This window comes from Bufo bufo, chromosome 1, assembly GCF_905171765.1.
Source record: "Bufo bufo chromosome 1, aBufBuf1.1, whole genome shotgun sequence".
In the NCBI taxonomy this organism is placed as follows: domain Eukaryota; kingdom Metazoa; phylum Chordata; class Amphibia; order Anura; family Bufonidae; genus Bufo; species Bufo bufo.
Window position 1 is genome coordinate 205,773,285 of NC_053389.1, and position 26,995 is coordinate 205,800,279.

At 44.3% G+C, this 26,995-nt stretch overlaps 1 protein-coding gene across 4 annotated transcripts in view; it reads left to right on the top strand.

Moving 5' to 3' along the window:
* LOC121002918 (sulfotransferase 2B1-like) overlaps positions 1-26,995 on the top strand; it is a 72,333-nt gene that overhangs the window by 39,196 nt on the left and 6,142 nt on the right. For all 4 annotated transcript variants that reach the window (XM_040434563.1, XM_040434565.1, XM_040434564.1 and 1 more), the window contains exons 4-6: positions 18,023-18,149; positions 19,480-19,574; positions 22,814-22,994. In XM_040434563.1, coding sequence (XP_040290497.1) covers positions 18,023-18,149; positions 19,480-19,574; positions 22,814-22,994 — 403 coding nt within the window. The remainder of the gene's footprint in view (positions 1-18,022; positions 18,150-19,479; positions 19,575-22,813; positions 22,995-26,995) is intronic.

The following is a 26,995-nucleotide window of genomic DNA, read 5'->3' on the forward strand; positions in this document are numbered from 1 at the left end:
GCCGCCAGAATTTACAGGGATATTTGGTGGGGCCCAATGCCGTTCTAAGGATGGTAAGGCCTGAGCAGGTACAGGCATTAGTCAATTGGGTGGCCGACAGTGGATCCAGCATGTTCACATTATCTCCCACCCAGTCTTCTGCAGAAAGCGCACAGATGGCGCATGAAAACCAAGCCCGTCAGTCTGTCACATCACCCCCATGCATACCAGGGAAATTGTCTGAGCCTCAAGTTATGCAGCAGTCTCTTATGCTGTTTGAAGACTCTGCTGGCAGGGTTTCCCAAGGGCATCCACCTAGCCCTTCCCCAGCGGTGGAAGACATAGAATGCACTAACACACAACCACTTATGTTTCCTGATGATGAGGACATGGGAATACCACCTCAGCACGTCTCTGATGATGACGAAACACAGGTGCCAACTGGTGCGTCTTTCTGCAGTGTGCAGACTGAACAGGAGATCAGGGATGAAGACGATGCAGGGGACGATGAGGTCCTAGACCCCACATGGAATGAAGGTCGTGCCACTGACTTTCACAGTTCGGAGGAAGAGGCAGTGGTGAGACTGAGCCAACAGCGTAGAAATAGACAAAGAGGGAGCAGTGGGCAAAAGCAGAACAACCGCCGCCAAGAGACTCCGCCTGCTACTGACCGCCGCCATCTGGGACCGAGCACCCCAAAGGCAGCTTCAAGGAGTTCCCTGGCATGGCACTTCTTCAAACAATGTGCTGACGACAAGACCCGAGTGGTTTGCACGTTGTGCCATCAGAGCCTGAAGCGAGGCATTAACGTTCTGAACCTTAGCACAACCTGCATGACCAGGCACCTGCATGCAAAGCATGAACTGCAGTGGAGTAAACACCTTAAAAACAAGGAAGTCACTCAGGCTCCCCCTGCTACCTCTTCTGCTGCTACCGCCTCGGCCTCTTCTGCTGCTGCCGCCTCGGCCTCTTCCTCCGCCTCTGGAGGAACGTTGGCACCTGCCGCCCAGCAAACATGGGATGTACCACCAACACCACCACCTGCGTCACAAAGCATCTCAACCATGTCACACAGCAGCGTTCAGCTCTCCATCTCACAAACATTTGAGAGAAAGCGTAAATTCCCACCTAGCCACCCTCGATCCATGGCCCTGAATGCCAGCATTTCTAAACTATTGGCCTATGAAATGCTGTCATTTAGGCTGGTGGACACAGACATCTTTAAACAGCTCATGTCGCTTGCTGTCCCACAGTATGTTGTTCCCAGCCGGCACTATTTCTCCAAGAGAGCCGTGCCTTCCCTGCACAACCAAGTATCCGATAAAATCAAGTGTGCACTGCGCAACGCCATCTGTGGCAAGATCCACCTAACCACAGATACGTGGACCAGTAAGCACGGCCAGGGACGCTATATCTCCCTAACTGCACACTGGGTAAATGTAGTGGCGGCTGGGCCCCAGGCGGAGAGCTGTTTGGTGCACGTCCTTCCGCCGCCAAGGATCGCAGGGCAACATTCTTTGCCTCCTGTCTCCTCCTCCTCCTACTCAGCTTCCTCCTCCTCTTCTTCCACCTGCTCATCCAGTCAGCCACACACCTTCACCACCAACTTCAGCACAGCCCGGGGTAAACGTCAGCAGGCCATTCTCAAACTCATATGTTTGGGGGACAGGCCCCACACCGCACAGGAGTTGTGGGGGGGGTATAGAACAACAGACCGACGAGTGGTTGCTGCCGGTGAGCCTCAAGCCCGGCCAGGTGGTGTGCGATAATGGGCGAAATCTCGTTGCAGCTCTGGGACTAGCCGGTTTGACGCACATCCCTTGCCTGGCGCATGTGCTGAATTTGGTGGTGCAGAAGTTCATTCACAACTACCCCGACATGTCAGAGCTGCTGCATAAAGTGCGGGCCGTCTGTGCGCGCTTCCGGCGTTCACATCCTGCCGCTGCTCGCCTGTCTGCGCTACAGCGTAACTTCGGCCTTCCCGCTCACCGCCTCATATGGGACGTGCCCACCAGGTGGAACTCCACCTTGCACATGCTGGACAGACTGTGCGAGAAGCAGCAGGCCATAGTGGAGTTTCAGCTGCAGCACGCATGGGTCAGTCGCACTGCGGAACAGCACCACTTCACCACCAATGACTGGGCCTCCATGCGAGACCTGTGTGCCCTGTTGCGCTGTTTCGAGTACTCCACCAACATGGCCAGTGGCGATGACGCCGTTATCAGCGTTACAATACCACTTCTATGTCTCCTTGAGAAAACACTTAGGGCGATGATGGAAGAGGAGGTGGCCCAGTAGGAGGAGGAGGAGGAGGAAGAGGGGTTATTTTTAGCACTTTCAGGCCAGTCTCTTCGAAGTGACTCAGAGGGAGGTTTTTTGCAACAGCAGAGGCCAGGTACAAATGTGGCCAGCCAGGGCCCACTACTGGAGGACGAGGAGGATGAGGATGAGGATGAAGCATGTTCACAGCGGGGTGGCACCCAACGCAGCTCGGGCCCATCACTGGTGCGTGGCTGGGGGGAAACGCAGGACGATGGCGATACGCCTCCCACAGAGGACAGCTTGTCCTTACCTCTGGGCAGCCTGGCACATATGAGCGACTACATGCTGCAGTGCCTGCGCAACGACAGCAGAGTTGCCCACATTTTAACGTGTGTGGACTACTGGGTTGCCACCCTGCTGGATCCCCGGTACAAAGACAATGTGCCCACCTTACTTCCTACACTGGAGCGTGATAGGAAGATGCGCGAGTACAAGCGCACATTGGCTAAACGCGCTACCCCCCATTAGCCCCTCATGTCAGCCATAAGCCCCCCATTAGCCCCTCATGTCAGCCATAAGCCCCTCATGTCTTCCCAATGTCCCCCAGGTCAGCCATCAGCCCCCAGTGCAAATAAAATAAAATAAAAAAAACACTTACCTCTCCTGCTCTTAGTCACCATCGCGATCCTCTTCATTCTGCTGTCGAAGACGCCCTAAATTAGGGCATTTAAGATACACTCTGGTGTTCCAAATCAATGTACCCCCCCCAGGGGTTAATATCCACGCGTGGCTGAGAGACTAGACGCTGACTCATAGATGGTCAATGCAATCTCTAACTTTTATTACATGGGCTAAGCGTATATACATCTTCAGAAGAGGGCAGTCCTCACTGAGGCTTAAACATTGTTTCATTGGTCAAAAAGGAAGAAGAGATAAGAGAGAGGAGATAATACACCAGCATCTGCGCACTGGGCCCTACTTTGGAATGTGAACTAATGTAAACATCTGGTTACCATCGCCATTTTGTAATGGCTTCTATTCTAACAATAATACTGCTTATGTCATATGTGACACTTCAAAGAGGTGCTTCTCTATAGGCAGTGAATAATATATACATATCATCGAGCCATATAATTGGCTTATGCACTCCTTCACACTCTATATGCCTCCTTTGGGTCACCTGTACAAGGATGAGAAACCAGACGCTGCCCACAGCACAGCTCTTTGCCCCCCCCCTCTCTTCTCCAGTCTTGAAACAAAGAGGGGGGTGGGTGGGCACTTGGAGAAGAAAAAGTTAACTCATTACAGTCCTAGAGATACAAAATATAGAATAAAATTCAATCTTTAACAACAGTGTGAGGTCACAGAGAGACCTCACGCTGTGCGCAGCCATGCACAGCCGATAGCCGAGCCGTGGACCAGGAAGTGGTGAGTACAGATCCTTCACCGCTTCCTGGTCCTTCTGTACTAATGAAGCGCTTCCATAATGGAAGCGCTTCATTAGTACAGCGTTAAAGACTGCCCTGATCGCCGCGGCCCGGCAAACCATTCTCCAGGGCCCGGTCCTGGGCCGCGGCCCGGCGGTTGGGGACCGCCGATGTAAACTGTCTGTACTAAAGGGGTGCGGGGCGAGGAAAATAGGTGGCGGAACGCCGTTCCGGGGCGTTCCGCCAGAAAAAAAGCCCTGTGTACAGATATATTTGGTTAGTTACATATTATGGTTATTGTGTGAGGTACATGAGGTCATAGTGGTTGTAATTGTCTGCAGTACTATATATGAGTGAGATATGAGTAAAAATAGGGAATGGGGGGGGGCATTACCATTCCATTATAGTCTCAGTGGAGAGCTCATTGTGCAGTTCTTCTCCATGCTTTTTGGGGTTGAAGGACCTGTGATGATGTTCTGTGCAGTTTCCATCATCACAGGTCCTTTAGCCTTCTCCACTGATGATAAGGATACTATACTGGAGCTGGACAGTAATGAGTAAAATTAGGGAGCAGCGCTTTTGGTTCACTGCAGGCACCTATTCCTCACGGGCCCCATAGCAGCTGCGTTGTCTGCCTCTATTGGATGTACGCCACTGTACAGTCAATATGATCCTGTAGAAGTATGGTCAAGCAGAGGCACATAGCAATATAAATCATGATAATGCAGTGTACTCTTGCAGTGCCAGAACGGACGATCACACTCACACATTGAAAGCAATTCCTGCAATGGACTCGCTCGTCGGAAACATCCCTTAGAGAGATTATAGAATTTTTTTTATGTGTAGTCCACCTCTTATTAAGTGATGGTCTATCCTCAAAACAGGCCATCATTAGCTGTTCGGCAATAGCTCCAGTGATAGAAGCAGACAGTTAAATCTACTGTGTAGTCGACTGAGCTTGTCAGTGCAGCTCTCTCATTGACTACAGTAGGACCAGTGCAGCAGATACGAGCTCAGTCCACTAAAAAGTGCCAGAGCTATTCCAGTGCCAGAGCTATTGCTGAAAGCTGATTAGCAGGATTCAGGGTTGTCAGGGCTCCGCCGCTCAGCTAGTGATGGCCTACCCTGAAAATAAGGCTACTTTCACACTAGCGTTCGGTTGTCCGCTCGTGAGCTCCGTTTGAAGGGGCTCACGAGCGGTCCCGAACGCAGCCGTCTGGCCATAATGCATTCTCAGTGGAGGCGGATCCACTGAGAATGCATCCGCCTGCCAGCGCTCAGCCTCCGCTCCGCTCAGTGAGCGGACACCTGAACGCTGCTAGCAGCATTCGGGTGGCCGCCTGGCCGTGCGGAGGCGAGCGGATACGTCCAGACTTCTAATGGAAGTCAATGGGGACGGATCCGCTTGAAGATGACACCATATGGCTCAATCTTCAAGCGGATCCGTCCCCCATTGACTTTCAATGTAAAGTCTGAACGGATCCGCTCAGGCTACTTTCACACTTAGAAAATTTTCTAAGTTATAATGCAGACGGATCCGTTCTGAACGGATGCAAACGTCTGCATTATAGGAGCGGATCAGTCTGATGAAACATCAGACGGACCCGCTCCGAACGCTAGTGTGAAAGTAGCCTTAGCTATCACTTAAAAAAGGTGGACAACCCCTTTAAGCAGACATGTTTTACACTAGGGTAACATACACTGACTTTCTGTAGCTAGATTTTCTGATTTTAACTATTGAGAATAGGATTACATGAGTGCACTCCTTTGATACGGCCTAGAAATGGGATAAATAGGGGATTTCACACATTGTTATACAAAGTGCATTTTAACATCCTATTAATGCAAACTTTTAAAGTCCTGGGGCACTGAACAGTATACCCTAGCCAAAGGGGACTGAGCAAACTATTAGACTATATACAGTCAGGTCCATAAATATTGGGACATCGACACAATTCTAACATTTTTGGCTCTATACACCACCACAATGGATTTGAAATGAAACGAACAAGATGTGCTTTACCTGCAGACTGTCAGCTTTAACTTGAGGGTATTTACATCCAAATCAGGTGAACGGTGCAGGAATTACAACAGTTTGCATATGTGCCTCCTACTTGTTAAGGGACCTAAAGTAATAGGACAGAATAATAATCATAAATCAAACTTTCACTTTTTAATACTTGGTTGCAAATACTTTGCAGTCAATTACAGCCTGAAGTCTGGAACGCATAGACATCACCAGACGCTGGGTTTCATCCCTTGTGTTGCTCTGCCAGGCCTCTACTGCAACTGTCTTCAGTTCCTGCTTGTTCTTGGGGCATTTTCCCTTCAGTTTTGTCTTCAGCAAGTGAAATGCATGCTCAATCGGATTCGGGTCAGGAGATTGACTTGACCATTGCATAACATTCCACTTCTTTCCCTTAAAAAACTCTTTGGTTGCTTTTGGTCATTGTCCATCTGCACTGTGAAGCGCCGTCCAACGAGTTCTGAAGCATTTGGCTGAATATGAGCAGATAATATTGCCCGAAACACTTCAGAATTCATCCTGCTGCTTTAGTCAGCAGTCACATCATCAACAAATACAAGAGAACCAGTTCCATTGGCAGCCATACATGCCCACGCCGTGACACTACCACCACCATGCTTCACTGATGAGGTGATATGCTTAGGATCATGAGCAGTTCCTTTCCTTCTCCATACTCTTCTCTTCCCATCCCTCTGGTACAAGTTGATCTTGGTCTCATCTGTCCATAGGATGTTGTTCCAGAACTGTGAAGGCTTTTTTAGATGTCGTTTGGCAAACTCTAATCTGGCCTTCCTGTTTTTGAGCCTCACCAATGGTTTACATCTTGTGGTGAACCCTCTGTATTCACTCTGGTAAAGTCTTCTCTTGATTATTGACTTTGACACACATACACCTACCTCCTGGAGAGTGTTCTTGATCTGGCCAACTGTTGTGAAGGGTGTTTTCTTCACCAGGAAAGAATTCTTCGGTCATCCACCACAGTTGTTTTCCGTGGTCTTCCGGGTCTTTTGGTGTTGCTGAGCTCACCTGTGCGTTCCTTCTTTTTAAGAATGTTCCAAACAGTTGTTTTGGCCAGGCATAATGTTTTTGCTATCTCTCTGATGGGTTTGTTGTGTTTTTTCAGCCTAATGATGGCTTGCTTCACTGATAGTGACAGCTCTTTGGATCTCATCTTGAGAGTTGAAAGCAACAGATTCCAAATGCAAATAGCAGACTGGAAATGAACTCTGGACCTTTTATCTGCTCATTGTAATTTGGATAATGGGGGAATAACACACACCTGGCCATGGAACAGCCAAGAAGCCAATTGTCCCATTACTTTTGGTCCCTCAACAAATGGGAGGCACATTTGCAAACTGTTGTAATTCCTACACCGTTCACCTGATTTGGATGTAAATACCCTCAAATTAAAGCTGACAGTCTGCAGGTAAAGCACACCTTGTTCATTTAATTTCAAATCCATTGTGGTGGTGTATAGAGCCAAAAATGTTACAATTGTGTTGATGTCCCAATATTTATGGACCTGACTTTACATATTGAAGTCATAATTTTAAGCTAATAATAAGTTTTATTTTCTTTAGTAGCTGAATGTGAAACATATGCAAAGTTTTCGGCAATCATATGCCTTTTATAACACCAGGGGCAGAACTGGCTGTTTGCTCTGTGTTACCTTTCACCTGCCATTATTATGGTGGGTTCCCAGCTCTGTCAGCACTGGTATGGTATTGATGGAAGGAATGATAACATCTACTTGTCAAGTTATATTTTTCATTCTAGGAGGAATAATAGAGAAAAATCACAATGCAGAATAAAAGAGTCTTCAGTGAATCAATTCTAAACTAATCGGATCACAAATTTAACAAAACAAAATCCTTCCAAAAGAATCTGATGTTTTTGCAATTCGATTCAGATGAAACGCACAAACCGGCGCCTACCATTTTACATTTAAAATTCAGTACACTAATCAGGAAAACAGGACAGGGAAGAGAAAGAAAGATGATCATATGACCCTGGGTGGGGTCCTGGACGATGGGCTTCCTCACAATCCAATCCAATCCAATCCAATCAGGAGGCAGAATGTTGGCTGATCTATCAGGCTATATGCTAGCTCTGAAGTACAACACCATTGTGAGCTTAGCTACAGAAGTGACAGAACATGTTTGCCATGTCATATCAACTTGCAGGATAACAGGCCGAACTGGATGGACAAATGTCTTTTTTCGGCCTTATGTACTATGTTACTATGTTACTATGTCTGTGTCAGACAGAGCAATAAGACATGCAAGCCAGCCATTTTAGTGTCTTGCAGGGACAGTGCAGGTATTGTGAAGAAGATATATTTAGTTAGGTTGAATTACTGGGTAGAAAGTCAGGTTTTATCCTTAGGGACAAGGGAGGGACAGTTAGTGTATTACTGTGTGTCTGTAACCAGGGTTGGGGCTGTTTATAACTTCATGAATTGCACTACAGAAGAGACATGAGCATTTAAACAGTCAGTACTCTTTATTATGTGCCATGCTTTATTTGTTCAAATACTGAACCTGTTGCAAAGCTTCTGTAGCTTATACATGTGCAATAAACTTATATTAGTTTGTTAGCAGCCGTGCCTATCTTGGGACGTCCTAATGTCCAAGTATCTTTTTCTCAAAAACCTGCACCAATTTTTCTACTGTTTAAAAGTGAACATTGCAATAATTGTATTTGAGTGTGTCAAGAGTGTACTATATATTTTGGTCACACCCAGGGGACATTCTATCGCACCTGTGTCTCCCCCCCTAAAAAAAATTTGTTTTTTAAAATATATTTTTAGACTACTTTTCAGAACAAGCCACTGCTTTTCCAGATACCATCTTGTGTTTATAATGTAATGCAAGGCACCAACGAAACAGACCAGTGAGGATGAAGTCAAAGGGGTTTATTAACAAAATAAACAAAGTCCAGGTAAACTTCACTGGGCAAACGTCAGGCAAACAAAAAACAAAGGAAAGCCAGGAGTAGTCCCGATCCGTGCATAAGTCTCTGTGCAACTTGCCAGGTAAACGGATGCGTCACGGAAAGTCCTGGGTCCTGGGTCCCACTGGAACGGACGGAGTCCCAGCAAACTTCAGTCAGTAGCTAGCAGTACTGATCTGCACCTGGATAAGGAAGGATAACAGTGGGCACTGACCGACCTGGGAGGCCACCTTTTATGTGCCTGCTAACAAATCCCAGGGTGCCAAGTGTCCACTCCCCATAGGTCATGATCCTGCCCTACACCTATGTACAAGGCTTTGGTCGGTCATTAGTCAATTAGACCAATGCCGGCCCCCTAATCTGCTTTGAACTTGCGGCCAGGTGCTATTTCCTTCGATGGTCGGCGAAGCGCATACGCGCGACCGCATATCCCCTTGCGAAACCGTTTTCAAACGTAAATGCGGATGCACGACAAGCTCTGCGAGAGTGCGCGAGCGCATCGACATGGACACCGGAATGGAATCCACAATAGGCACCAGAGACAAGCTCGACCGCAGCGTACTGCCACTAGCCCGGCCAAGCTGTCCCCGAAAGCCATGCGGCCTCCCCGTCCGGCGCACATACGATTGCATCCCCGCGTCGGTTTGCAAAGGGGTCGGAGCTGGTGTATCAATGGAGACACGTGTAACCTGTCCCGCAGCTCCATGAGGACCCTTTTTGGTCACACCGGAGTGCCAGACAGGTGAGGATCTTACTTATAAACACCGGAAGGCATCTGCCCCCAGGAGGGGACAATTTTTGGAACGTTTTTTAATTTTGAAAGCATAACAAATCTGATGGTGCAGTATGTTTTAAAATGGCTTTCTGTTAACACCATTAATAATGTGTTTACCCATAGCGATATTCAATGCATCTGGAGAGTCTTCAGAACCTTTTACTGTTTTCACATTTTGTTATGTTGCTACCTTTTTTTTTGCTAATTTATTGAAAAAGGAAAATTTCACATGGACATACTTATTCATACCCTGTACTATGACACTAAAAGTAGCTCTGTGGATCTCCCATTTGTTTTAATCATCTTTGAGATGTTTCTACACCTTAATTGAGTCCACCTGTTTTGAATTCAATTGATTGGATATGATTTGAAAAAAACATACCATTGCTTACATAAGGTCCCACAACTGACAATGAATATCAGAGCAATAGCCTACTTGTATTGCTCAGTGACAGGATTGTGTGGAGGCACAGATCGGGAAAAGGGTTAAAAAAAATTCTGCTGCACTGAAAGTTCCCAAAACTACAGTTACCTCCATAATCCTTAAATGGAAGACGTTTGGAGCAGCCAGGACTCTTCCTATAGCTAGTCGATCCACTAAGTAAGAAGTGTGAGAGAAGGGTTTTGGTAAGAGAGCTGACCAAGAACCCAATGTTATCTCTAGCTAAGCTGAAAAGATCCTGTGTGTAGATGGGAGAAGCTTCAAACATCACTGTAGCACTCCACCAATCTGGGCTTTATGGCAGAGTGGGCAGAAAAAAGCCTCTCTTCAGTAAAATACAAATGAAAGCCAACCTAGAGTTTGCCCAAAAAAAGCTCCTAAAGGATTCTCAGACTCAGAATCTAGATTCTCTGGTCTGATGAAACCAGGATTGAACTTCTGAGCCTCAATTTTAAATGTCCATTTCTGGAGGAAACTGCACTGCTCATCACCTGCCCAAAACTATGCCTACAGTGAAACATGGTGGTGACAGCATCATGCTGTGGAAGTGTTTTTTTTCCCCCTGAGTTAGGGAGACTGGTCAGGTTTGAGGAAAAGCTGAATGGAAATCATTAAGATATTCTTAATGAAAACTTGATCCAGAGTGCTCCGGAGCTCAGACCTGAAAAGCTTGCGAGAATCTGCAGAGAACAATAGCAGAAAATCCCCAAATCCAAGTGTGCAAACCTTGTGGCATCAAACCCAAGAAGACTGGAGGCAGTAATCATTGCCAAAGGTGCTTAAACTAAGCACTGAGTAAAGGGTACAATGTCAATACAACATTTTAGTTTTCTTTTTTCAATAAAATAGTTTTTGAACATTGTGTTTTTACTTTTTCATTACAGGGTATTGAATGCAGAATAATGGGGGAAATTAGATTTTTATTTTATTTTAGCACAAGACTTCAATATAAAATGTGGAAAAACTAAAAGGGTCTAAAGACTTTCCGAATGCATTGTATGTAATTCTCATTCTGACAATACATACTTAAAAGGGAAGAGACGGAGAGAGAAAAAAATTGAAAAAAATAAATAAAATAAAAAAAAGAGATACAATAGGGTATCAGAGTGCAGTACACAATTTTTCAGGCCAATTCTAGAACTTTTGATTTAGGCAGGATTGAATCAAATTTTCTTAACGATTTGTTAAAATCAGATCCGAAACGAATTTGTAAAACTAAATGAATTCCAAGAAATTCACTCATCTCTAAATACTATGAAAGTACACTGTAGCTTTGTTTCCCATTATATAATGGATTTTCATATTAATTAGTGTTGAGCGAGCATGCTATGCTCGGCACATGGCGGTACTTGGCCAAGTACCGCATGTGCTTGAGCGCCATGCTCAAGTCTCCTCCCCACACGTTTCATGGCTGCTACGCAGCCAATAAACGTGCAGGTAAGTACTGCCATCACTGTAATGCCAGTAGCCATGTTGGCTACTGGTATTACAGTGATTGGCTGGCCGGAACGCGTCACCGGGTGCTATATAGCACCCGATGACGCGGGTTCGGCTCATTGTGAGTCAGGGAGAGCTGCGCTTAGGAAGGGACAGATAGTTTTGAGAGTGTGATCGCAATATATTCGATAGAAAAACGTTTCAAAGACCCAAAAGTCCTTTTAAGTGGCAAGCTGGCAGCAATATAATTTAGCCAGCAAATTTGTTTTCGATACTTCACGATGCTTTTTTGATAGCGGGTGTCTGCAGTGACTTGTTAAATCTGTACTGCAATACCTTCTGTGTGTCAGGGCCAGATATTGGGAAAAATATTACTGACAACAAATATATATTTTCCATAATTTATCCACACTTTACCTATAAATGGTGTCTGCAGTGAATTGTCACATCTGCGTTGCAAGCGCGTGTGTCAGGGCCAGATATTTGAAAAAATATTACTAACAAATATATATTTTCCATAATTTATCTACACTTTGCCTACAAACAGTGTCTGCAGTGAATTGTCACATCTGTGCTGCAAGCGCGTGTGTGTCAGGGCCAGATATTGGGAAAAATATTACTGACAACAAATATATATTTTCAATAATTCATCCACACTTTGCCTATAAACAGTGTCTGCAGTGAATTGTCACATCTGCGCTGCTAGCACCCGTGTGTGTGTCAGGGCCAGATATTGGGAAAAATATTACTGACAACAAATATATATTTTTCGTAATTTATCCACACTTTGCCTATAAACGGTGTCTGCAGTGAATTGTCACATCTGCGCTGCAAGCCCGTGTGTGAGTGTCAGGGCCAGATATTGGAAAAAATATTACTGACAACAAATATATATATATTTTCCATAATTTATCCACACTTTGCCTATAAACGGTCCCTTATAACCTATAACATTTAATATGAAGAAGGCGAGCATTAAGGGATGGGGAAGTGGCCGTGATGCTGATGGTGTATGTAGAGGCCATGGCCCTGGGCGTGGTGACACTGTGCTGCTGCCAGAGCACAAGAAAAACAATCATCCAAGATACCTAGCTTCATGTCCCAGTTTGCAGGACACCACTCTTGAAGTCAGCCCAGTGTGAGCAGGTGGTCGGTTGGATTGCAGCCGTGCTTCCAGTTGGTTAAGCACCACCCTGTCTTACACAAAGTCCAGTCTCAGTAGCCAGGAATCTGGTCCACACAATCCTCACCCTGATCCTCCTTCCTCCCACCATTTACAGTCTGGCCAAACAAGTAATCCCTCACTCGGATATTCCGATGACCTCTTTGCATCGCCATTAATTGATTTGGCCCTCTCACCAAGCACGCTTCAAGAGGGAGCTAAGATCTTGTGCCCCAATTTCCAACCTCTTGAGCATCCAGAGTCACAAGAACATGACGCTGGACAACGGCAATTAGTGTGTAATGAGGTGGATGATGATGAGACACAGTTGCCAATGACTCAACCGCAATTACTGTCTCAAGAGGTTGAGGAAGAGGATGAGACACAGTTGTCAATCACTGGGGTTGTGGTTAGGGCAACAAATCAGGTGGATGATCAGAGTGAGGAAGTGGAAGAGGAGGTGCTTGACGACGAGGTCACTGACCCAACCTGAGAAAGTAGCAACAAGCCGAGCGAGGAGAGCAGTACAAAGGGGGAGGGATCTGCAGCACTGCAAAAGGCTGGAAGAGGCAGTGGGGTGGAAAAAGGTAGAAGGCGGGCACCACCGAACAGGTCCGCAACTGCGTAAATCTCCCTTAACAAGGTGTAGGTGTTCGGTAGTATGGCGCTTTTTTGAGGAAAGTGCGGACGACAAAAGAATAGTAGCTTGCAACCTGTGCCACACCAAAATGGGCCGGGGCGTGAAAACTAGCAACCTCACCACCACCAGCATGATTCGCCACATGGCATCAAAGCACCTTAATAGGTAGGCCGAACACCTGGGTCAACAATCTGTGTCTGAGGGTCACACCACTGCCTCTTCTTCCCCTGTGTTACGTGCTGGCCAATCCCCTGTCCAAAACGCAGGTCCAGATGCCTCCCGCCCTGCACCTGGACCTTTGCAAGCACCATCAGCGACCACATCCACTTCCCTGTCCCAGCGCAGCGTCCAAATGTCATTACCCCAGGCATTTGAACGCAAGCGCAAATACCCAGCCACCCACCCACAGGCCATAGCACTAAATGCTCAGCTTTCCAAATTACTGGCCCTGGAAATGTTGCCATTTAGGCTTGTGGACACTAAGGCTTTCTGCAGCTTAATGTCAGTGTCCGTCCCTTGTTACGCAGTCCACAGCCGGCACTATTTTTCAAGGTGTGCTGTGCCAGCCTTACACCAACATGTGCCCCTTAACATCACACGTGCCCTGACCAACGCAGTTTAAGGTCCACTTAACCACGGACACATGGCCAAGTGCTTTCGGCCAGGGACTCTACATTGCCCTGATGGCACACTGGGTGAATGTAGTGGAGCCAGGAGCGACTCGTACCCGGGGATGGCACAGGTGCTAACGACGCCAAGGATTGTGGCCCTACTTCCATCAGGGTTTCTGCCAGCACCTACATTAGTGGCTCCAACCCCCACTTCTCCTCCCCTGACTCCTCCTCCACTTCCAGTCAGTCATCAGTCGGTAGCTGGAAGCAGTGTAGCACTGCAGTGGATTAGAGACCAGACTGAGCTGTGGCTCTCGCCACTCAACCTATTACCAGGCATGGTTGTGTCTGATAATTGCCTTAATTTGGTGGCGGCTTTGGAGCTGGGCAACCTTAGACACATCCCTTGCCTTGCCCACGTATTCAACCTTGTGGTTCAGAGATTTCTAAACACCTACCCCAATTTGCCTGAGCTACTCGTGAAGGTGAGCCACATGTGCGCACATTTCTGCAAGTCACCGACAGCTTCATTCGGTCTGTCAACGCTGCAGCAGCGTTTGAAATTGCCAGCTCACCGGCTGTTGTGCGACGTGAGCACGCGCTGGAGCTCAATGTTCCACATGTTGGCCAGGCTTTGTGAGCAGCAGAGGGCAGTTGTGGAATACCACTTGCAACATGGTCATTGCCTTTCCAGTCAGCTTCCGCTATTCACAAGCAATGAGTGGGCATGGATGTCTGACCTCTGTGAGGTTTTACACAACTTTGAGGAATCAACACAGATGGTGAGCGGCAATAACGCTATTATCAGCGTCACCATCCCACTTCTGTGTCTTCTTAAACGCTCGCTCCTCACAATTAAGGACGATGCTGTACATGTGGAAATGGGGGAAGACATTACACAGGTTGATGATAGCCAGACCACCCTCAGTTAATCTTCTCAGCGCGAATTGGAGGCTGAAGAGGAGGAGGAGAAGCAGGAGACGATTGCCTCAGCTACAGAGGGTAGTACCCATGGAAGTTTAATTCCATCTGTTCTGTGTGGGTAGGCAGAAGAGGAGGAAGAGGATGAGGAGATTTGGAGTGATCCTCCTGATGACGACAGCGAAGTCTCGCCTGTTGGTTCTCTGGCACACATGGCTGACTTCATGTTAGTCTGCCTTTCCCAAGACCTGCACGTTATACGCATTTTAAACAACACGGATTACTGGTTGTTCACCCTTCTCGACCCACGCTACAAAGAGAACTTCTTATCTCTCATTCTACTGGTGGAGAGGATGAGCAAAATGGTGCAATACCAGAAGATCCTTGTTGGAAAATTGCTCCAAAATTTGGCCAACCGAGAAGGGGAGACAAGGGAAACACACAGCAATACCAACAGAGGCAGGGCAACACTCTCCAAAGCCTGGGACAGTTTCATGACACCCCGCCAGCACCCTCACCCTGATGTGCGGCCTAGTGCCACAAGGAGAGAAAATTTTTGGGAGATGGTAAAGGAGTACATAGCAGACTGTGTCAGCGTCCTCAATGATCCCTCAGTGCCTTACAACTACTGGGTGTCCAAGCTGGACATGTGGCACGAACTAGCGCTCTACGCTTTGGAGGTTCTGGCCTGCCCTGCCGCCAGCGTTTTGTCTGAGCGTGTATTTAGTGCTGCTGGTGGCATTATAACAGATAAGCGTATCCGCCTGTCAACTGAAAATGCTGACAGGTTGACTCATATAAAAATGAACAAGGCCTGGATTGACCATAACTTCTTGACTCCACCAGAGGAATGCTGATGAACATAAAGGCACTTTACAAGTGTTGTTTTTAATGTAGTTGATAGACTGTATTCCCATGTACCCCTTCCACCACAAACAAGGGTATATGGTTGAATCTTCCTTTTTTCATCCTCCTTCTCCTCTTCCGTCATATCAACATGCATAGCTTATTCGTCACATAAAATGCCCTCGCATATATGGCCTTTGAATATAATTTTTTTAGAGGGTCCGCTCACCAGCAGGCTTTCACATATAATTTTTTAGAGGGTCCGCTCACCAGCAGGCCCTTCCATCTAATTTTTTACAGGATCCGCTTACTAGCAGGCCCTCACATCTAATTTTTTAGAGTGTCCACTCACCAGCAGGCCCTCACATCAAATCTTTTGCAGGGTCCGCTCACCTGCAGGCCCGCAACTCAAATCTTTTACATGGTCAGCTCACCTGCAGACCCAAACCTAAAATCTTTTAAAGGGTAAGCTCACCTGCAGGCCCGCAACTCAAATCTTTTACAGGGTCAGCTCACCTGCAGGCCCGCAACTCAATTCTTTTAAAGGGTCAGCTCACCTACAGGCCCGCAAATCAATGTGAATGAGACCCTCCTTTATGTGATATACAGGTTGTATCGGAGTGCCTCTTCCTTGTAATTTTTGGCAGCACTTGCACTTTATATACAAGTAAATAATACAGGAAAGAATGTTTTCAATAAATTTTTCCTGTAAAATCGATTTTTTTACTTTTGGTTTTGTGTGTAAAACCTTAATTAGATTGTGGGCCTGGTGGTCACTTTAAGACCTTTTAAGCCGCATCAGCAGCAGCATGGTAAAAAAAATGAGTGGCAAGCTGACATACTGTGGAGATGGCAGCATGAGGAGGCCACATAGGGGCACAATGACAGAGTCTAGATAAAAGACTGAGGCCACAGATTGTTGAGAAAGATGCAGGTGGAAAGAAATCTGTAGAGCTGTATGATGGTCACCTGCAGATTAATGCAGCCATCTAAATCAAGTTGGGTTTGTTGGTTCCACCTCAGCTCACCAGCAGGCCCGCACCTAAAATATTTTATTGGGTCATCTCACCTGCAGGCCCGCAACTCAAATCTTTTACAGGGTCAGCTTAGCTGCAGGGCCGCAACTCAAATCTTTTACAGGGTCAGCTCACATGCAGGCCCTCGCATAGAATTTTTTAGAAGGACAGCTCAGCTGCAGGCCCTCGCATATAATGTTTTACAGGGTCAGCTCACCCGCAGGCACTCACATATAATGTTTTACAGGGTCAGCTCACCAGCAGGCCCGCACCTAAAATCTTTTATTGGGTCAGCTCACCTGCAGGCCAGCAACTCAAATCTTTTACAGGGTCATCTCAGCTGCAGGCCCGCAACTCAAATCTTTTACAGGGTCAGCTCACCTGCAGGCCCGCAACTCATGCTGCCTTGCTTTGAAGTAGTAGCCGTAGCCGTTTCTCAGGCTCCCTCTCCGAAATCGAACAATGATATTGAAAGTTGATAGGGAAGATATTCAAATGGATCGTAGACGTCACGGGGAATTGCGATCAGGCAGAGGTTATCTAGAGTTAACATAGCGGCAGCAGGTCCCCTCCTGTATAACGTTTCCTCATCCAAAATACCGCAGTGACATTCCCTGTAATTTTTTATTACTCAATCCAATAACAGTGCATCTTAAGAGTCCTGTATTGTTATTTATCGTCACTACTTCCACGAGTCGGGAGTGTGTGATTTGCGCACCACCCACTTGCCTTCCTTGGATGTGTTAGCCGTTTCTCAGGCTCCCTCTCCGGAATCAAACACTGATTCCCCGTTACCCGTGGTTTCCAATGGTTTTGAGCTGACAATTACATCGAAAGTTGATAGGCCAGGCATCCAAATGGATCGTCGTCGTCACGGGGACGTGCTATCGGCCCCAGGTTAACTAGAGTCACTAATGTTTTAGATGGTCAGATCAGCAGGCCCTTGCTCCTAATGTTTTTGAGGGTCACCAGCAGGCCATCAATCATAATTTTTAAAGGGTGTGTATGATGCCCTCCTTTATGTGTAACTAAGGTTGTATTGGAGTGCCTCTTCCTTGTAATTTTTGGCAGCACTTGCACTTTATATACAAGCAAATATTCAGGAAAGAATGTTTTCTATAAATTTTTCCTCTAAAATCGATTTTTTCCCCCTTGATTTTGTGCGTATTATTGTCATTATGTAAAAGTGGTGTACTATTTGGACAACATAGTTCCCAGCAGCGACCAGCGAGTCCAAGATGCATCCATACATCCTCCCCATGCTTTTACTGAACCATTTTGGTGGTGTTACCAACTATTTCTGACATTTTCTTATGAACCAGGCACCCTCCCCTCTTCAGAGCAGAGGGTACCTAGTTTAATGCTCGGGTTCTCCCATTGACTTCCATTATACTCAATGTGTTCGGCCCGAGCCCCCGAGCACTACGGTGCTCGATCAACGCTAATATTAATATAAAAGTTTATTTGTTATAAAACAAAAATGCTCTATTGTGATGTGCAAGGCAAAATGTTATTTTTTTTTCCAGATTATTTACACAATGCGAAACCCAAAAGACATAATCGTATCTTTGTTCCATTATACTAAGATTCTAAAAATCTTTGAACCTGCTGAAAATTTCCAGAATTTCATTGAGGACTTTATACAGGGGAAAGGTGAGCTATTTCCTTAACACATTATATAATAAGAAGACTTATTATTTCATGTGTTTATATGAAAATTTAGTATTTTTGTACTTTGTATGTAAATATCAATATGAAAAAAATCTTAAAAGACTAAAGTTTTTACATCAACCGCTGAAGCATACACTATTTTTATAAAGGTAAAAGAAATATATTAGAAAATTACACCTACTGTCATAAATACATAGTTTTAATGGACATTGATGAAAACAGGAAAACCCCTTTAACTGTCACTCTTGTTAGCTGCCATAGAACACATACATCTTGCAACATCTGCAACAGATAATGGCAAAAGAATCTACTGTATCTCCAAGATGTCTAAAGGGATGTTAAAGAAATAGAATTATGTCAAAGATGCACAAGAAACTTTTATTTAAAATGCATGTTAGAGATACATATTAAAATATCCAATAATTTTAGGTGCAATAATACAAGACGTTCCTATTTTAAACCATCATGCAGTCATTCCTACATAAATGTCCTGCATGGTTCCAGATACAGTACCTGTGACAACCTACCAGGACCTTACTGAGTCACTCCCAGCACATCTAGCTGCTGTCCGTGCTGCAGACGGAGGTTACTCTGGATATTAGCTGGTGATGTGCATAATTATGTGACTCAACTGGCCAGCTTCACAATCCTTATTGTTTTTTTTTTCGGTTCCTTCAGGGTAGAATGAACAATGGACAAACAACAAGATATTAGACGTGGCCCCAACCATGTTTAAATCATATTTTTAGATTCTGGGGCTCTGTGTTAGAGTGGTCCAGTAGTTTGTTAGGCAAATTCTTAGTTAATTACTGGAAACTGAGCCAATAATGCGGCAAGTACCATAAATGGTTAATTTGTAATTCCCCTACCATGGGGAAGAGGGTTGTTCAATTCAAATAACCCCATCTGCCCTTTTATTGAAACCTGTACCAATCAGTCTTAAGGGTATATTAGTCATCGTTCATCGGGCAATCCAGATCTTTCAGCATGCTTAAAGATCAGAATTTGCAGGCGGCAGATCGTGCTGTCTAATTACCATCTGCTGCTGGCAAACCACTGTAGAGCATGGGGACGCATGATGGCATAGCGATCGCTCCTCGCCATGTTGATGAGGGGATAGCTGCATGTAATAGCAGTGGTCTCCTCAGCAAGTGAGCAGGCGATTGCCGGGAGGGAATGTCTAATACATCCTTCAGGTGTCAAGTCTCAGTCTTTATTCGGTCCAAGAGATAAACTTCCTTAGCTATAGCAGAATGACCTCAGATAGTATATTCCTTTACTCCAGAAAGAAAGTTTAGCCCTTGTTTTTCAGTTCTAGGTGGATCTTGGTTTGACCATATAAAAGGCTGGATGCAATTGAAAGATGACAGCAGATTCTTCTTTATCACATATGAGGAGCTAATACAGGTAATAATACGGCTGTATAGGACCCTGTGTATGTGTCTCTAGATCCAGGTAAAATATCCCACTTGAGAATGGAGCAGTGAAGAGGCAGACATGGGGCAATGAACTTATAACAACTTTAATCCAACAGGAACCACAACAATTGATAGTTACATTCACAATAGTTACATGGCTTTTCAATTGCAGAGTCCATTACACAGACACAGTTTGGAGGTTACTAATGGAAATAGTACAGTTTGCATAGAGAGCACACAGAATACTAGTCACTTTCTCTCATCAGGGGATTACAGTGTATGGACTGCAGTGATGGCATACATCTTATTGGTTGCAGCCAACAAAGGCTCTTTGAACATGTCACGAAAATTAAACGCTCTCCTAGACTCTGGTCACAACAGCAGTATTTTGTAGGGCCTTCTTCAGCCTGTAGTATAGGCACACTCAAGGAAGCAGAACTGTATGGCCGTCCAAAGCAAGGCTGAGGCCAGTGCTAGTTGAGATTACAGGATGGCACCACCTAACAGGATTGTAGAATCAAAGGCTTCTATGTGGCTAGCATAGCAATTTGCTACTGCTAGTCTCTGTCAGTGCTATGCAGCCTGTCACAGCTACATCTGACACACTGTACTCTCTATTGCTCCACATACACAGCCCACCAGGAGCCACACTAGGCAACTCCATATGTAATACAACTCTTCTCTGATTGAAGGCCATGTAGCATTACACTCTATCATTGGCACCTGTGACTAGAACCAGTGCAGCCCAGGTGCCAGCCCATAAGAACCATGTAACACAACCAGCAGTGATCTATTAAAAACACAGCACCTGCAAAGAAAGGATGTTTATGATGTACAGTATATTAGTACACAAGGCCTAACACAACAAACATAACATGGCCCAGTTAAAGAGGACCTTTCACCCATTATGACAATGTGAACTAAGTATACATACATGGAGAGCGGCGCCCGGGGATCTCACTGCACTTACTATTATCCCTGGGCGCCACTCCATTATCCCGCTATGCCCTCCGGTATCTTCGCTCACTAAGTTATGGTAGGCGGAGATTTCAGTCACTAAGTTATGGTAGGCGGAGTCAGCCCTTGTTCTGCTGTAGCGCTGGCCAATCGCAGCGCAGAGCTCACAGCCTGGGAGGTTCTTTTCTCCCAGGCTGTGAGCTCTGCAATGCGATTGGCCAGCGCTACAGCAGAACAAGGGCAGACTCTGCCTACCATAACTTTGTGAACGAAGATACCGGAGGGCATAGCGGGAGAACGGAGCGGCGCCCAGGGATAATAGTAAGTGCAGTGAGATCCCCGAGCGCCGCTCTCCATGTATGTATACTTAGTTCACATTGTCATAATGGATGAAAGGTCCTCTTTAACTTCACTGGGTATTAACAGTTTCAGAAAATATTTAAGCCCTGCCCTTTTGGCAACCTGGCAACATCCTCAATATAGCACTGGAATAGCCCCCACATGCTGACTTTAGGCCAGTGCTTGCATAAGCCCCACCACTTTCGCTGCACGGCTTATGGGATTGTCTGGGTTCATGTGGACCTGTCCCCATGTACTATATGTTAGCTTCATACTAGTCAGCATAGCGTTGTGCCAATTATGCTTCAAATAGTCACCCATCTGTAGAAAGAACTGTTTTGGAGTTGTTGCTCAGAGTAGGTTTCTGGTGGCAGCCGAGAACTTTCCAAGAGACAGTACACATAGCATCTGACACAGCCACTAACATACAGTATTTGGTTTTGGCCATACTATTATAACAGATGGGTTGCCCAGTTTGAGTATGTACATGACAAAGTAGTGATCTCGCATTCTCCTCCGATATAACAAGGCCAGAATGCATCTTGCAAACATTTTAAGTATTAATAGCCAATTTGACCAAGATTCGCAAATTTGGACCATAAGGACTGTGCTATAATGTGCTGTGTTCTTTACCAGGAATTAAGGATCCTGAATAGAGGGCCTCTTGTTTAAACTCAATTCCCTAATGGTACATTCACATGACTTTGAAAAAAATGTCCATAAAAAATGGCAAAACAGTCTATTTTAACTACTGTTTTTCATGGGTGTCTTTCTGAAAAACAGACCCATTGAATTTACTGGAGGTTTCGGTTCATGAAATGGGCAAAATAGGATGTGTAAACAAACACTATATGCAGCAGCACACTGCTCCATGCACTGAGACACGTGCAGAGCTGAAAACATGGATAAATCTGAATTGCATTACTGCTATAACTACTATATGAAAATTATAAGCTCTATGTGCACATTTTTTATTAAAAATGTGTTGTCCCCACCTACCAGTAACAAGGTTGCTTCCACAGATGGGACCTATACTAACAGACTTTCCACTCCTGGGCCTAAGTCTACAAAATAGTGCTGAATATAGTGTTTGTTTGCTTTTGCACTGCAGCCAAAGTAGATTGGCCAGACACAAAAATGTGCTTTAGAGCTTCTAATGTTCATATAGTAAGTATAGCAGTAATGATTCACAGTATTGGTCCAGTACAGCAGAGTACTGGAATATACCTGGATTATACATTGCCCTTTATTTTGTAGGCTTAGGTCAAGGAGAGTTAAGTCTGTTAGTGGAGTTCTCATCTGAAGAAGGCCCCTTCTCATTGGTAGATGAACCAGATACAATTTTAATCAAAATGTGCTCAAAGAGCTTTTCATTTTCATATAGTAAGTATAGCAGTGATGCAAGTTTTCACTGTTTGTGTCTTTGTGTGTGGATCAGTGTGCTGCCACATATTATGCTTGTTTGCTTTTGCATTGCAGCCATAGTAGCATGCACCTGTACTTTATTTCATATTGCTTGGAGGTACTGGTCTAACTTTACAAAAATTATGGTGTGTGAATAGAGCCATAGACTGCAATATTTAGAAAAACGTCTGTATGACAACCATTAAGAAAACTTGAATGGCTTTTGTTTACTATCGTGTGAATGTACCTTAACAGGATATATGAAAATAGGTTTTCTAAACTTAACAACCCCTATTAGGGGCCTTTTTATCTGTGACTGCCATATTATAAAAGCTTACTCTGGGTGAAATTATAAGTCTTTGTACACACATCAAGGTTTTCCAATAGGCAAATCCATTGTGTATTTCTAAAAAAAAGTTTTAGAATATAATTAACTTATATAACTTCATTAAATAATTTCTTATTGTTCTAAAGAATTAGTGATGTGAGTTATACACAGTTGCTGTTCATAAATATCATTTATTTCAGGATATCCGTGACAGTGTGGTAAGAATCTGTAAATTCTTGGGACAGGAGTTAGATGATGTCCAGATTGACTTAGTTGTTAAATATTCAACTTTCAAATCCATGGAGGAAAACAAAATGACAAATTGGAGTCAAATCTCACCTGAAATAATGGACCAATCAAAAGGATCATTCATGCGTAAAGGTACTTTTAATTTGTCTAACACATCGCTGTCAACCTTTGTAGTAAGGAGATATTTTGGTGTAAATATGATCAGCAGTGTCATCTTATTATCATCATTACCAAATATTACAAATTGTCATTAACCCAGGGGCTGTAACTTGGGTCCTATGTGCCCCGTAACAAATTTTGGTTTCACCCCACAATGCTTGTGTGATACCCAGTTGTTTTAATAAAGTTCCTAGACCGATGTCCTGCCACCCTAAAAAAAGACTGACAGTGAACAAAAATTACCACCACATTATGGCTGATAATTCCACCATACTGATACTGGAAAAAAAAACACTGTACTAAGACCAAAATTGTCTCCTCCATCTGGCCCAGACCGCCATGAAGACTTCTTCCAAGCACAACATATGTCTGTAGAGTGTAATGCACAGATATGTTTGGCTCATTTGTTTTCAAGTATCATCCCCAACTTCTCACTTGTCATCTTAAAGCAGCCTGTTGGTTACCAGAATAAATAGTTGTTCAGAGAGCATCCTGAGAATGCAGATGAGTTGAAACTGACACTTGCCAGGGGATGTATGCAGACTCCCAGGCCGAAGGTGACCTGGTCACGGTCGCACCCTCTGCATTGACCCATTCCTGCAGTATGACATAACTGACAACTCAATCAACAACAAAAAATAAAAAAAAGGTGGCTCAGTGGTTACCACTGGTGCCTTGCAGCGCTGGGGTCCTAGGTTTAAGTCCAAGGACAACATTTGCATGGAGTTTGTACGTTCTCCCTGTGTTTGCGTGGGTTTTCTCCGGGTACTCCGGTGTCCACCCACACTCCAAAGACAAACTTATAGGGAACTTAGATTGTGAGCCCCATTGAGGATAGTGTAATGCTAATGTCTATAAAGCGCTGCTGAATATGGTAGCACTATACAGTATAGTAACATAGTAACATAGTACATAAGGCCGAAAAAGGACATTTGTCCATCCAGTTCGGCCTGTCATCCTGCAAGTTGAAGCAGAGGAAGGCAAAAAAAAAACCTGTGAGGTAGAAGCCAATTTTCCTCACTTTAGGGGAATAAAAAATTCCTTCCCGACTCCAATCAGGCAATCAGAATAACTCCCTGGATCAACGACCCCTCTCTAGTAGCTATAGCCTGTAATATTATTACACTCCAGAAATACATCCAGGCCCCTCTTGAATTCCTTTATTGTACTCACCATCACCACCTCCTCAGGCAGAGAGTTCCATAGTCTCACTGCTCTTACCTTAAAGAATTCTATGTTTGTGTACAAACCTTCTTTCCTCCAGACGCAGAGGATGTCCCCTCATCACAGTTGCAGTCCTGGGGATAAATAGATGATGGGATAGATCTCTGTACTGACCCCTGATATATTTATACATAGTAATTAGATCTCCCCTCAGTCGTCTTTTTTCTAAAGTGAATAACCCCAATTTTGATAATATTTCAGGGTACTGTAGTTGCCCCATTCCAGTTATATAAGTGCATAAAAAAATACATTTCAGCAAATTCCATGTTAGAAAATCCTGATGCCGCACCTTCCTTTCTGAACACTAATGTGTCCCCAAACAGCAGTTTACAAACATATTGAGTATTGCTATAATTAGGAAAAAATTCATAAAAAATTGTGGACAGCATTTTCTTCTGTCAGCCATGTGTTTCAAAATTCTATGAAACACTTTTTGGATAAAGTACTTACTGGGCCCCTTGATAAACTCCTTGAGGCAGGTTTCATTTTTAGGGGTACCTCAAGATTTCTTAAAATTTTACATGGCACCTGAAAACCATTTCAGCAAAATCTGCCCTCTGAAAATTATATTGCTCTCCTTCCCTTCTGAGCTCTGCCATGTGCCTATGAAGAGGTTAACGACCACATGTGCAATGTTTCTGTAAACTGCAGAATCAGGGTAATGAATTAAATTAAACCTCGCTGTTTTACAGAAACAAATTGATTAAAATGGATGATCTGCAAGTAAAAAGGGTATTTTTTGATTTTACCTACATTTTGCTTTAATTCCTGTGGAACACCTAAAGAGTTAACAAAGTTTCAAAAATCACTTTTCAATAACTTGAGGGGTGTCTAAAATGGTGTTAATTATGGGTAGGTTCTATTGGTAAGCCCTACAGTGATTGAACTGGTCCTTAAAGTAAGTTTGGAAAGTTTTCTTGAAAATGTTAAAAATTGCTTCTAAAATTCTAAGCCTTTAACCCCTTAAGGACCGGGCTCATTTTCACCTTAAGGACCAGGCCATTTTTTGCAAATCTGACCAGTGTCACTTTATGTGTGAATAACTTTAAAACACTTTTACTTATCCAGGCCATTCTGAGATTGTTTTTTCGTCACCTGTTGTACTTCAATACACTGGTAAATGGAGTAAAAAAAAATATTTTTATTTATAAAAAATACCAAATTGACAATTTTTCTTTTTTTATTTGCAAATTTCAAAGTTTCAATTTCTCTATTTCTATAATACATAGTAATACCTCCAAAAATAGTTATTAATTTACATTCCCCATATATCTACTTCATGTTTGGATCATTTTGGGAATGCCATTTTATTTTTTGGGGACGTTACAAGGCTTAGAAGTTTAGAAGCAAATCTTTAAATTTTTCAGAAATTTTCCAAAACCCACTTTTTAAGGACCAGTTCCGGTCTGAAGTCACTTTGTGAGGCTTACATAATAGAAACCACCCAAAAATGACCCCATTTTGGAAACTACACACAAGGTATTCAAAACTGATTTTACAAACTTTGTTAACCCTTTAGTAATTTCAAAATTAAAATTTTTGGGCAAATATTCAATTTTAATCCATTTTTTCCAGTAACAAAGCAAGGGTTAACAGCCAAACAAAACTCAATATTTATTGCCCTGATTCGGTAGTTTATAGAAACACCCCATATGTCATCATAAACTACTGTACGGGCACACAACAGGGTGCAGAAGGAAAGGAACACCATATGGTTTCTGGAAGGCAGATTTTGCTGCACTGCTTTATTTACACCAAGTCTAATTTGAAGCCCCCCTGATGCACCCCTAGATTAGAAACTCCCAAAAAGTTTTTTTATTTTTTATGGCGTTCACCGTGCGGGGAAAGTAACATGACCGTTTTATAGATCAGGTCATAACGGACGCGGTGATATCAAACATGTGTAGAGAATTTTTTAACCTTTTTTTTTCATTTTTTTTTAGCCAGACCCACTTGGTTCTTGAAGATCCAGTGGGTCTGATGTCTGTATAATACAATACAGTACATTATATAGAGTACTGTACTGTATTTTCACTTTACAAAGTCTGATCAAACTTCTGCCTTTAGCAGAAGTCTGATCAGCACCATGGACAGCCGGAAATCTATAAAGGCGTCCGGTGTCCATGGTAACTATCACTCACTGCCACAACAGAGCAGCAGGTGATGGGGAGGGAGGGGGGCCCCCTCCCTCTGTGATCCCGTCAAGAATCGGGGGCTGAAAAGGCACAGCAGCCCCCTATGGGAGAGGGAGGGAGCTCCCTCCCTGTTAACCTCTTCCATGCCGCGGTCCCTAAGGACCGCAGCATGGAAGGGGTTAAACGGCTGACATCTGTGTGATGTCAGACATTTCAAGCAGAGTGTCTATATGCATATCATTGTGGTGCACCTTTTGCTGTGATTTATGTATTTGTATATTTACATCCACACACTACTACATCTTGTGTAGGATGCCTTTGTGGTGCAAGTGGCCCAGTGCCGACATCCTCCATTGTATGCATTTTTTGCTGGGGATTGCCGCTAGCAATGGAGCACATGCGGAGGAATTTCTCTCCTGGTTATAAACGTGCTACAGTGTTTGGGGTTTTTGAGCATTTCCTCCCATTTAGGCCACTTTATTTTAGTGATTTTTCTTTATATGTATGGAATGTGCCATTGCGCAATGCTGGTAACATTCTAGTGCACCTGGTAGCCTGTGTCACATGGTCTGTTATAGGTGGGGCTTTCAGCCCTATTCCTGCTCCCACTGCATG